At 37.7% G+C, this 13,540-nt stretch overlaps 1 protein-coding gene across 18 annotated transcripts in view; it reads right to left on the bottom strand.

Moving 5' to 3' along the window:
* Nucleotides 1–12,410, bottom strand: part of LOC126370565 (tropomyosin-2) — a 32,346-nt gene extending 19,936 nt beyond the window's left edge. For 10 of the 18 annotated variants that reach the window (XM_050015489.1, XM_050015493.1, XM_050015494.1 and 7 more), the window contains exon 1: nucleotides 2,681–3,433. In XM_050015489.1, the coding sequence (XP_049871446.1) occupies nucleotides 2,681–3,418 (738 nt within the window). In that variant the 5' untranslated portion in view covers nucleotides 3,419–3,433. Of the gene's footprint in view, nucleotides 1–2,680; nucleotides 3,630–4,767; nucleotides 4,894–6,878; nucleotides 7,031–12,254 lie in introns of those variants that run through there. The other 8 variants (XM_050015503.1, XM_050015505.1, XM_050015504.1 and 5 more) reach the window with 3 other exon arrangements.
* Between the last annotated feature and the right edge of the window lie 1,130 nt (nucleotides 12,411–13,540).

Below are 13,540 nucleotides of genomic sequence, written 5' to 3'. Positions count from 1 at the left end.
CCTGCTTCCAATTCCGTTACGTGACCACGCAGACGCAAGAGGAATGCACTGAGTCGGTAAAACAGCTACTGTTGAGGTGTTCGAGAAATAAATTATGAATCGTAAAAGAATGACACGAAAAAAAGAATCCACCAAATAATTAAGTCGTAGATCAAGAAGCTGTATATTAAGTATAAGGTAGATCCTGTATATTGTATTAAAATCCGATTAACTAAAATAACCTTTCGAAAAATAAATAGATACCTAGCTATTTAAGAAGAGAATTATAAGAACGAAGAAAGAATAATATTCTGAGATTCCATGACTAAAGAGAATGGAATTAGCGTAATTTTTAGTAACAATGATACCAATAACCTGTGTTACCAACTGAATAAAACACGTCTGACTCATTTTACATTAGACTACAAAGGATACACTAATTTTATTGACCTTGCGACACCTTTTCAGCTACACAACTATAAACTGTACCATAAGAAAACATTTCTACTTCATGAAATGGTAACACAGCAACTAAAACTTTGATTATTTCATCTTCTTTTCATATTTTACCACGGTTTTATTAATTTCATCTTGTATAACGTTCGAATAGCAATTTCCTTGCTGACTGTAAATATTTTTAACAGAGACATAAATCTAATATGATTCCTGCTAATAATAACCTTTCGCTACACGATGCTTGTGTCAACATATGCAAGATTAATGTTCATTAACATCGCTAGAAAGTCGGTCACACGTCAATCAATCACACGACTTATGGTCAGCAACCGCGGTGATAATGTACAGGCAGCAGTAATATATGGACATGTTGTGACAAAAGATTCTAATACAAAAATACTGATTGAACATGATAGTAGGTACATGACCATACGAAGAGCTCAGACCAATATGTTCCCATATTGGCAAAGACATCCAAAGTCACACGTAGGTATATTACAAAATAACGAATAGTTCGTTCAATATTGTCTAAAAATTCTGCAAAAACAAGTCTGATTCAAGTTAAGAAAAACTTTCGAACAAAAACTTCTAGGTGTTGGTTGGCTCGGGCATGTCGTAACAATGTAAGTAACCGGCGAACGACGCCAACAATACAGTTCGTTGAATGATTCAATGATTGCCCTATGCCAGTATCCAATATAAGGATTACAATTTATAGGTCTACGGTCTGCTGGGTGGTTTGCTTGAATTCCATTTGCATCAACCACAATATTTTTTTCTCATATCAAACTCACGTCAAGGCGACATTCCACATAGACAATTCTCTTTTACATTGCATGTATTCCGATATGGATCTAATGAATAAGAGACTGTATTTATACTTTCCGTACCTATTTAAGTTCTGTTGAAGGTTCTTTACAAGCTTAGCCTTCCTTGATTTCTGGCAGTAATAGAAGTCGCATACTAATGTCTTTATTATGTAGGTAATTAGGTATACTTAGTTGTTTTGACGCACATATCTGGAATATTACCATTTGTTAGAATATATCATGTATACCTATCTTATTCGATCTAGTATCATCTTGCATTACTCCAATTGCTCAGTAGTATTGTAAGCATTTGCTTCGATTTCAGCTGTCTGATTTGCCACACTTGAACGATTATCTATCTACTTTCGTAAATTACGATTTGCGCAGTACATTCGCATTTTAGTAACTTGCATTGTGCAATGCGAGTAGGTAATTGTTGATGGTCTTCATTAGTAATAAGTTGATTAGTAATTTTAGGTATTTTAACGAAGCCTGGTAGGTAAGTATATGATATCCAATTCCCAGTTCTGTTGTTACAAGTTTTTTTTCGCATTTTGGTCTCCTATAGCTTTTGTTTCTTCTAATTATAAAGCTTGTTCTGTTTACTGGCAATTATTTAATTTCCAGGACATGCTTCATTTGTTTTATAAAATGAAACAGTGATAACAAAGACCTCGATTTCTTTAATCCATTACTGGCATTGCACATCACTATGTTTGCTGATTTCATGAATAACTTAGAAAGTTACACACTCTTTTATTTACGTAACAACTCGACATCGACTAGTCTAAGACTAGTCGACTACACTAGTAGTAGAAATAAACTACTGAATTTTATGTTAATTATTTCAAGAAATTCAAATTCTATTTAGTAATTTGTAAGCAATTTTTTTTAATAAAATTATTTTTGTTTTAGTTTATCTTCAAGTAATGTAGTTACCAACCTTCAACCTTATCTACAAACTACCTAGCTTGTAAATACACACTTGAGATAAAGATGATGATATCAGTATCTGAATTTAAAGTAGGCAGTCATGTCCAAAGTATGTGGGTCGATAGATAAAGGTCGTAGACGTAGACGAATTGCAATCTTTAGATAACAGTCCAAGGTATGTATTCAAATCATCTATTCATTCATTACATTCGTATTTAATTTCAACTTCAATTAGGATAGGACTAGGGCTGACAGCGCTGACACATGGCTGACACCGATATTTGGTCTGCGATAAAAACGACATCTAGCGACGGCGAGTGCAATCACCCGAGTAAACATGTCAAAACAAATGTCAGTGACACAGCTGATCGCCACGCGCGAGATGTGCTTCGCTCCGCGGACCAGCACGTTTTCTACACGATTAAAAATAGTTCCGTGCGCATTTGGCCCACGCGTGTCTCACACACATGCCTAATATAAGTTCAAATAACGTAGGACATTACCCTTTTCAGTGCAGTGTTCTTGATATTCTGCAACTCATTCTTGATGATTGAAAACTTCATCATTGTGTCCGACGAAAAAATCGAACTGCCAAATGCTAGGCCCGGATAATCCGCACATCTTCTTCTCCGACGGTTTTCCCTTTCAGCAAGAACTTCTGTACATTCACTAGTACATCTCAGCTTAGCGAGCTCCGCGGTCTCGGGATCGTCATCGGATACATCCGATGGGAGTACGGTCACCTCCGCCCCATCTCCCGCGGAGCGCTCTTCTCTACTCGAAAAATCATCATCTGAACTGTCACGCGATTCCGCGCCCGTAATTCTATTATCAAATTCGATGTCATCATCAATATTGGCTAAGTCCTCGATCGGACTTCGATTCGAAAGTGCATCGTCACTATTTGTCCTTGTCACTTCTTGAGATTCACTAGTAACACTATTGACACAAGGCACAACATCGTTTGTTTGGGTATGTAAGGTCACTTGTTTGGACGGATCCGTATGTGTCTGGGAGACCGGGGCGTGTGGGGTGGCCGGGGCGGGCAGGCGGTCGCCCCGCAGCCGCGGGTGGTGTTGGTGCCCCCTGCGCCGAACGGGGGCGCGCCCGAGGCCGTGGGGCGCGGACGCGGACATTACTAGCGGCGCGCTCCGTCCGGCCGCACACTGGCGGCCGCCATGTTGACTGACAGCTTCCAAACATTCTCCACCGCGGCGCTGTTGTCGCCGTGAGGCAGCCATGTTTTTTGTTTAATTGAACTGTTTTGCCGACGGAGCAACTAAGCATTTGTTTATGTTGATGCGGGATTATTCAAAAGTTTTATAATTTACAAAAGGCGTTTGAAAGTTTTGTTAAATACCGAAATATGATTTATTAACACTAAAATATCATTGAAATTACTGTACACAGAATGTTACGCACTGTTTACCAGATTGGTATTTACAGAGGAAATTGCAAGTCAAACAATACAAAGACTCCTGAATTCATAATAATGGAAAATCCCGTAGACTACGACGAAGCGATGAGGCGAGCGGGTGCGTAACATCTATTTTTACCGAAACTCTGGGCAACGGGCCCATATTAGGCGGCCGCGGCTGAAAATAACCCGAGGCGTGGCACACAGCCCCCTACAGCGATCCCGAACACACTATGCACTAGGCATTCGGTTCATGCAACTGTTCCACATTCAAATATACTAAAGCGTCTAGGAATGACGTCATCGCGAAGTGTATGCATTTTTTCAGGCGACATGTTTGAGGCAACGATCCTAGGCACCATCGGGCCACGCCAAGGTTAAGCGTATTGTCTTATTTAACAAAAACAGACAGCGTTAAGAATGTTTACACTGAAAATTGTTTGCAACATAAACTTATACTTTATTTAAAATTTTGCGCCTATGGATAAGTACTTTAATTTTTACTTCACATTTTTCATTTTGTAAGAAGTGGCATTTCGTAAATTGCATAATACCTACAAACACGTGCATCTAAACTAAGTATTCTAATGACCGTAACGAGCACCCGTGATTCATTATTTTATAATGTAGTTTTATTAGTCAGACAGAGGTCATAGAGCAACACGGACCTCCGCGGATTGGAGTGCTCTTTGGTCAGAGGTAGATCCAACGCAAGTGACCTAAGTACCCACACCTCACCGAGCTTTCTGTTAGACCAACGTGATAGGTGATGAGCCGATTGTGTTAGGGAACTTTCAACAATAAATAAATAATAAAATAGATAAATAGTAACTCATTGGTGCAAGTCCGGTACCGGGCTTCGAACCGGCACTCACTGTTTGAGAAGCAAGCCGGTGTGCTACAGGACCACAGTGATTACAAGTACGAAAGAAACAATAGTGCATAATTAGTTTCCTAGGTCAAAGATAAATTATGAAAATTTTTTTGCTAAGTAAATACAGATCTAAAGGCGACAAAAACCTTTTTCTTTATTCTATTTAACTAATTTATGAATTGTTTTTCTATGACGTCACATGTTGCGTTTTCATACAAATGTCGTGTTTTGACGTTTAGTACAAAGTAACTGATTTGACCAGCTGGAAACTACCCTATTGTATTATGATGTGTACGTACGTTCTGTAAAGCCTTCTCCTTCTCCTCGAGCTTGGCGTTGACCTGCATGAGTCCCTCTTGGGTCTGGTCGAGGTCGTTCTCGATGGTCTGGATCTTCTTCTGGAGCTGGCGCGCCTCTTCCTCGGCCTGTAGTCAACAAATATACTGTTTAACAAATGTAACACCTAATCTTCTTATGGCTTCGGTGCCATGTTCGTGAGTGATGTGGAGTGCTGCCGAGAATTCTGTTCAAGGGGCTTAAAATGACCACATCGAAGCAATTCATTTAAGACAGCAATATTGCTATTTGACACTTGTTTGCATTGCGCACTTACATTTATTTTCTTTTGCTTTTCATGTCAAATTGCAATATTGCTTTCTCAGATGAATTCGCTCCGGTTGATTGGGGATAGGTTTGCACTCAGCAGCGGAAATTAATGGTATTTTTTTATAATACAAACACTTACATAAATTCAAGCCTATTTCCCACCGGGGTAAGCAGGGACTATAGATTTCCATTTGGTTCAATTCAAAAAATAAAAAAATGTTATATTGTAATCTCGTTTATGTCTTTTCCTTTACATTTTTTATTTGATTAAAAAGAGTTCAACGCGTTCATTTTTAATATATTATTTTTTTCTGCTTTTTATTACATTATTGTTGTCATAAACTTTAAAACAAGTTTAAGAATATCGTACTAAAAGGGGAGCTATTTATTCATTGAAAGTCTATAGACAGACTTTTCTTTTTGTTTGGTTTATAAACAGTATCTTACTACGAACTTTCACAATTATTTTGTAATAATCTGCGTGATTAGCAAAAGTACGTACAATTAGTGATGACAACACAATTCTTATTGTGGTACTTACTCTCTAAGGTGGAATTTATGAAGTTATATTATATGCTGTGCAAGTAAAATCAACAATTTATAGAAAAAATATTCTTAAACAGGACAGTTTTGAAAGCAACGGTAAACTAAAACGATTTACTTTTCTTGAATATTTTAATAAGTACTTATTTCAATTCTTTAATTGGAGATGTCCTTAGAAAAGGTTCAGTACGATCTACTCTGAACTGGCGTGCATGTATAAAACAATTGATAAATATGGGGGAAACAAGAGAAGTGTGTCAGGATCGAAGCAAAATGGAATTCCAGTCTCTGCTTACCCCGGTTGGAATAGACGTGAGTTTATGTATGTATTTTAATTCACTTTTCATCATTACTGCGGATCTACACATACTACAAATATCAGAACTGGACATTCCCAATCGCATATACACTAGACACCAGAGGTCTGTCGTGGCTGATTGCGCATGCGTCGGCGGCGTCCTTGCCCTGCGCGCGGTCAAGGCCGCAGGCTCACAGGCATGAATAACCGTAAGCATATTTTGAGAAAATTAATAAATAATTAGTACATTTGAAAATAATGTAGTTACAACTTGTGCATTAATAAAAATATGGTGAATCAGGAACCAATCTGAACATGTTCGACGGATACTACAGCGTTATCCCCTCCGGGATCTGAGCACGACACGAAAATTGGCCTCCTCGGCCTCCTCCTCGCACAGAACTAACCTATAACCTAGTAAGCTAAGATATATTCCGAAATATTTTTTATTTCATTTTCACTATCTATCTAGAAATAATAATATACAGGGTCTTGGTAACATCGTAACGAATACTGAAGAGGATGATTTAGACCATGATTTTGAGTTAATATCAGACGCAAAATTCATGATTATGTTTGTTTACGATGTCACTTACACCCCATACAAGAACATACTAGTAGCCATACAAATACATATATGGGTGTTAGTGACAGCGTAACAAATACTGAGGGGGATGATCCAGACCATGATTCTGAGTTGATATCAAGTGGATTTTTCTTAATTCATGAACATTTTAGTGGTATTTTTAATTATTTTCAGTTCCATGCTTTTGCGACGGAAAAAAAAATATAAGTATAAACTTAGAATCATAGTCTGAATTATCCCTCCAAGTTTTCGTTTCCGAGGAGAAACATAGCCCGAGGGTAATACTTCTCGACAGGACTGTTGGCGTCTTTGCCCTAAACCTTATCCGGGTTTATACTGAAAATTCATAGGGTACAACATAACCCAGGGTGCAATACCTTCTCAGCCCGGAGGTTGGCGTCCTTGGCCTGCTGCTCGCACATGGCGGCGCGGTCCAGAGCGTTGTCCTTCTCCAGCTTCATCGCCTGCATCTTCTTCTTGATCGCGTCCATGGTGGCGGTTTGTGTTTGTTACTCCCGTTTATAGAAAGCTGAAAGAAATTAGGAGGGTTTAGAACCGAACCTTTGGAGCAAGAAGAATTAGTACCCAATCTGAATTAAATGATAAACTTTTTTTGCATCACTTTATTTCGTGTATTTTACATTCCGTTTTTAAATGAGTACCTATATTGTGATGTATTTTTTATTTTTTTAAAGGTGCATTTTGATCGTTTCAGTCAAAGTTCGGCTAAAGTAAATCTCACGTTCTTGAATCAATGTTATCACATTATAATACAGCACTGAATGATGCTTTCGTTATTTTCTCTTCTAAAGCTAAAAATACAAAACCTGGAATTTCAGTTAAGTAAGAATAATGCTTTTATACGCTAACTCTTTGAATGAACTGGTCAAAGTAAGGAATGCGATAAATCTAAGTGAAGTACTTCGGTCTCAGCACCGGCTATTTATAGCCCGGTGCATTGATCTGTTTGCCCGAGATGCATTGCTTTAGCGTGCTGTATGGGCATCTTATGAAAATGTTACATGGTTAGGGAATACAAGAAATGACTTGTAGAATTCCCTACGTCGCGTCGGGAGACAATGAAAACTTAGAATGTTCTAAGCTGCTTGTTACGACGAGTATGACTTAGAAATTAACTGTTCAACTTCTATGATGGTCGTTAGGATTGTATATTATACAACATAACCTATAAGTATATACAACATATGTAGCCTATTTTATAGATATAAATAAGTATGGTAATCTAAGTTCGTACTTCCAATTATCCTCTACGTTAGGTACCTACTATGAATATAACAAGTTAGATATAAAAAACAAATCATATGAAAGACAAATACCTGTTATTTATTCAAGTTCAGTAAAATTAACATACAAAGCGAATTCACCACTTGCATTATCTGTTATGTGCGAAAGAAATCGCAAAAAGTTTCTAATTAAGTTTTTAAAATTTCAAAACATAGAACCGCGTCATTCCGTCTTTACTTTTTCCCGCCAATAATTGCATCGGAATCAGCTACCGATTACTTTTTTCTATTCGTTTAATGGGGTTAAGAACCTCGCCGGCCTGCAACGAATAGATATACTCTATCGATGGTAAAACGGTAATGTTTCACGCCGATTATGGCTTACGATTTAACTGAGCGCATTGTTCTATTACTCGATCTACTGAGAATTAAATCTTTACGGGATTTATGTAAGTAAGTATAGCAAACTAATTATTTAATCGAACTGCGATTGTGTCATAGAAATAATAATTCATTTTACAAGCGAAAATGCAACCCTCAGAACAGAAAAATATCTGTGATGTAATCTCTGAGCAGATGTAATCAATGGTGTTACTTATTTTTAAATCAATTTTACGCAAGCGATGGTGGCACGAAGTCGGCGCGAAAATAGGAACTTTTTTGAAATCGTGATGGGAACTTCGAACTATTTGAAATTCGAACGCTGAAGGTGCATGGCCGATTTGTTAAAGTACCGATATTCTATTGTCTATGTGACTCAACCTTGAAGGCCAATGGTCTTCTCACTTGAAACTATTTTAAAATGCAAGAAGGTTGTATGTAAGGTACTTTAAATGGTTTGATTAAACTCGAATTGTAATCGGATCCCCTTCAGCCATAGTAACCTAGCGTAACTGACAATGTTTATGTGGTATCGTAAAACGATACACCACTTTCGTTTCCTTGTCGTTTACTGTTTGTTCAATCGTTAATAATAATTCATAATATTATAGCAATTGTTCGTTGAGCTGATCAACAAATTATTGGATGGGTGGCCGTTTGTAAGTAGGTTATTACTCCTCTTTCTCCTGAACGACCTCCGTGGTCCAGTGGTTTGAGCATTGGGCTCACGAAACGGAGGTCTCGGGTTCAAATCCCGGTGGGGACACATCACGAAAATCACTTTCTAATCACTAGTTTGGTATAGGACATTACAGGCTGATCACCTGATTGTCCGAAAGAAAGATGATCCATGCTTCGGAAGGCACGTTAAGCCGTTGGTCCCGGTTACTACTACTGATGTAAGTTAGTAGTCGTCACATGAGCCATGTCAGGGGCCTTTGGCGGTTCAATAGTAACCCTGACACCAGGGTTGAAGGGGTTGGTAATCCACCTCACAACCCACACGATAGAAGAAGACTCTTACATATCCCAAAGAAAAAGAAACCACCCACATTTGTTCATATTTACGCTGTTTTTTAAGTTTAAGTAATAATTTAGTACTGTTCAGAGGTATATTTACATTTGTGCGCAAGTTTTCGCGCATACGTATGATATGAGTCAAAAGGATAGCATGCTTGGCGCATGCGTCATAAGATCCATGATACATGACAAAGATTGCTTGATTGCATTTTGACCATCTCGGTCATCGAACGGTCAGGATATTTCGGAAATTATTCGACACCGGAACCTTTTTATGAGTCATCTCCAGTTAAGTAATGGTGAATATTGACAAAAAAACATAACAAGCTCACAACTATATCCCAAATGGGGTAGTCAGGGGTTTATCCATCGCACTATGAACTAAGTACCTACCCACACCTACTGTGTTTCTGTTTGCAAAAAAAAACGGTGACAAAAAATCTTTAAACTTTATTAATTTCAGACAAATTCTCACTAACTATTTACTCCTTAGTTTTATAAAAAAAACTGGTATGTTTAGAATTTCTGAAATTCCAAATTGTTTAAGCAGTTATTTACTATCCACAAACCGATAAAATTCCTTGTTCTTGCGCATATATACGAGCCGTTATCAACACGTTCGGAAAACGTGACGATCAAGCACTCACCATCATGCATGATGCCTCTTTATTTAACCTAAGCTCACGACTATATCCCAATTAGGGTAGTCATAGATACATCCATCGCAAGATGATATAAGTATCCACACCTCACCGAGTTTCTGTGGTAGTGGTAATTAACTAGTGATTACCCGCTTTCTCTACATAGGGGCCATGTCCTTGATCATCAGGCCCAACTATTCTCATTATTAGTTTTATCTATGTACTCCCAGTTTTTTTTTTTTTGACGTGACTTATTGTAGATTTTCCGCACATGGCATTACCTACTTGGCCGGCCAAATGCGGAGCGCTGAGGGCTCTCACCCGGTACTTACAAAAATTAAAACAACAGGCCTGAGGGTGCCCAGTTAGGCGCGAACTTTGACTCAGAGTACTCGCAGTAATTTAAATTGAAATGCTCCCAACTTATATTTCCTCTTTTTTATTAAAATTCCGTTCCCTTACAGATAAAACAGACAGATTCCACATTCTCGGGAAGTTGCTTAGGTTTTATTTCATGCCTAGCAATACGCTGGTTTTTGTTTTTTTTTTTTTGCTTTAATTACATATATATTATGTTTTGTTCAAATATGATCCATAACAAATATTTCCACTTTATTTCTTAAAACTATAGCTTCATATTTCTTCTACGAGTTATTTGCCATTATTGCGTTTTTATGTTGGTATAGTTTAGTTTGGTTATGTAGTCATTTGATTTATGAAACTAGGTACTTATGGACTTTGAATTTCCTACTTTTAAATTATCTTCTCATTCACAAAACCTTGAAAATTACTCTCAAAACAAAACACAAGGAAGTTATAACTATAAGAGTTCGCTCAATTTAAAAAAAAGAAACTTCATTTATAATGCCATGGCTGATTGGATAAAAGACCTCGAACCGTATTTTATTTTAATTGGTTCATTACATGAAAGATGCAAGTTGCATCCATTGAAGGTGCAATGGTTAAATTATTATGCATTGTATGCAAAATAATTAGGCTTTGAGGCTACTGTCCATTGTTTCATATGATGATGACGTCACTTGTGCCAATTTTTGGCATATCGCCAAGGGTGTTGTGCCAACTTGTGACGTATCCGTGTGAAGCATGTAGCAACTCAATGGAAGATGTTTTCTTTTATTTGGGTTACTCGGCTTTGATTACGCACATAAGTTTTTTTTTATACTTACAATTAAATGGCATGTGACTGGCTAAATCTCGTTTTATTTCACAAGTATTTATGAATTTAATGTTTCACACGTGATCAAATTGATAAATTTAATCTTACATATGTAAGTAATACAATAAAGTTTTAAGTAAGTATACGATAATTTTAGTATACTAAATTGTAATTAATATGTCGTGAATTATAAGAATTCGTCATAGCCTTGGCTCTGTTAGCTCGGTTCAGACTCAAGGTATCAATTTTCTGGTATTTCAAGTGTTTCGCAGGTTTTAATTTAAACTGGTATTAATTAATGAGTTAGTTCCCAACTTTTATTCCTATTTTAATTGCCATTCATTATCCAAGAATCAAGGCCATATTGATATTATTATTGTAAGTAATATTATGAATTTGAAAAGACCTATCTATACATAAAGTAAATATAAAGATATCCTAACAGTTTTAAAAACAGAATTTTCTAAACATACGACGTCGTTCTTTAAAAATACTTAAATGTCGTAATAAACGTTAATACGTTCTAGCCCGTTGGTAGCATACCAACTGGCTAGAAAAGTTCTAAAATTAACGTAGCTGAAAAAAAACAGCTGAAATTTTGACAGCCCACACGATACAAGCGTGTAAACCGCCCCCGCGCCTGCGCATAGACGCCATTGGTCACGGTTGGCAACTTGCCAAAAGCGCGGCAATACCCGAGCATAGAGACATCCCATTGGTCGACCGAAAATGTAACCGAGCACCGCGATATTCAAAAATAGAAATAGAACGGATTTACAAAATCACTGGCGTCTCTCCCGGGTATATTGAAAAGCGTTTAAAATAAATCGATCGATAATATTCAATCAACGGACACGAGATTCTATACTTTTTTGATCCAATTTAAATCCAATCCAATTAGAATAATAAAGTAAGTAAATACCTAATAAATAATAAAGTACACTTGAGATTTCGATCAACTGAATATGACAATAAATTAATCGTAGCAGAATGTTACATGTCTTAAGTTTAGCTAAGTAATTTTAAGTTAACTTATATGTAGGCAGACATGGAAACTAACAATAAATCACCCTATCCTGCCATACCAAAACAACCAGAAACGGTTTCTCGAATTAAAACGACAGTTAATTTCCGATCGATCCACGGTCCTTATTCACTGCACTAAAACCTTACCTGACAAGCAAATCGAACTTATAGGCTGTATAAATTGAGATCAATGCACCTTTAAAAATCACTTTACTTTTTTCTTTATTTTTTTTTAATTCACGACACTAGGCACTGGTTACTTACATGTCGAGTCGACGCGTGCTGTGGTGCGACTGACGGCGTGCGCGGGAGTTGCTCCGGTGTCGCCTTACCGCCGCGAAAGGAGATGGCCGGATCACCCCGCTCCGTGAATATAGCGCACTGGCGCAAGGGGTCAGCGAAAAGCCTTCAGGGAGAATTTTGGACGACTCTCGTAGTCCTTTAACCTGACCAGGTTCAGGTCTTCAGTGAAGTTATATTTAATCAGGCCTGTGGATATAACTTCTAGAACACTCTCGAGTACTCTAGACTCTAGACTCATTTAGGAATGGGTTCTTTCAAGAACGTAAAACTTCTAGAATGATTTTGAATGACCATGTTTCAATCAGGTGTAAACGGCCTCCGTGGTCCAGTAGTTGAGCGTTAGGCTTACGACCCGGAGGTCTAGAATTCGAAACCCACCAAAATAACTTGGTCTTGGACATTGGGGGCTGATCACCCGATTGTCTGAAAGCAAGAAAATCAGTTCTTCAGAGGGCACATTAAGCGTAGGCATTGCCTTTGGCGGCTCAATAGTAACCCTGACACTAAGGTTGATAAGGTCGGTCAATGATCTGACAACCAACACGAGAGAAGAAGATGTAGAAGGCCCTGTACTGGGAGGTTTTCTGGCCACGTCTTTCCCTCAGCGATACAGCTTCTGAAATTCTGATTACTAAATAAATAAAGGTGACAAAAGGGTTTTTTTCCTATTTAACGTATTTATACATTTTAATAAAGATAAACGTAATAATAAGTGCGTCATTTTGTCACGTTTTTGTATGACGTCACAGGTTGCCTTTTATACAAAATCCATAGTAATTTCGTGCTTTGACGTTTAGTAAAAAGTAACTGATTTGACTAGTTGGAAACTAACCTATTGTCAGTGTCGATCGCCAAAGCGCGTGCCAGCAGATGCACCTTGACAGACTCGTCACACGATAACAAGCTAATTATGTTTTATTTACACAGCTACTATGACAAATAAAGAATAAATTTTATACCTACTTTTTTCTTTATTTTTACGTGACTTATTGTAGATTTGCCGCAAATGGCATTAAATACTTGGCTGAGGGCTCTCACCCGGTACAAAATTTACGACAGTACAAGAACTAATCGACCCTAGGTCGAAAGCGATAAGCGCTGAATGAGGGAAATCGTCCACCACACCGGCGGGGTCGGTATCGGGGTTAAGATAAATACCTACTACATAAAACATTACTTACCAAAACAGATAAGGTAAGTTGATTCCGTGCTTCGGAGGGCACGTTAAGCCGTTGGTCTCGGCTTCT

Source organism: Pectinophora gossypiella, chromosome 11, assembly GCF_024362695.1.
Source record: "Pectinophora gossypiella chromosome 11, ilPecGoss1.1, whole genome shotgun sequence".
NCBI lineage: Eukaryota > Metazoa > Arthropoda > Insecta > Lepidoptera > Gelechiidae > Pectinophora > Pectinophora gossypiella.
This window is presented reverse-complemented; position numbering and strand designations above follow the sequence as displayed.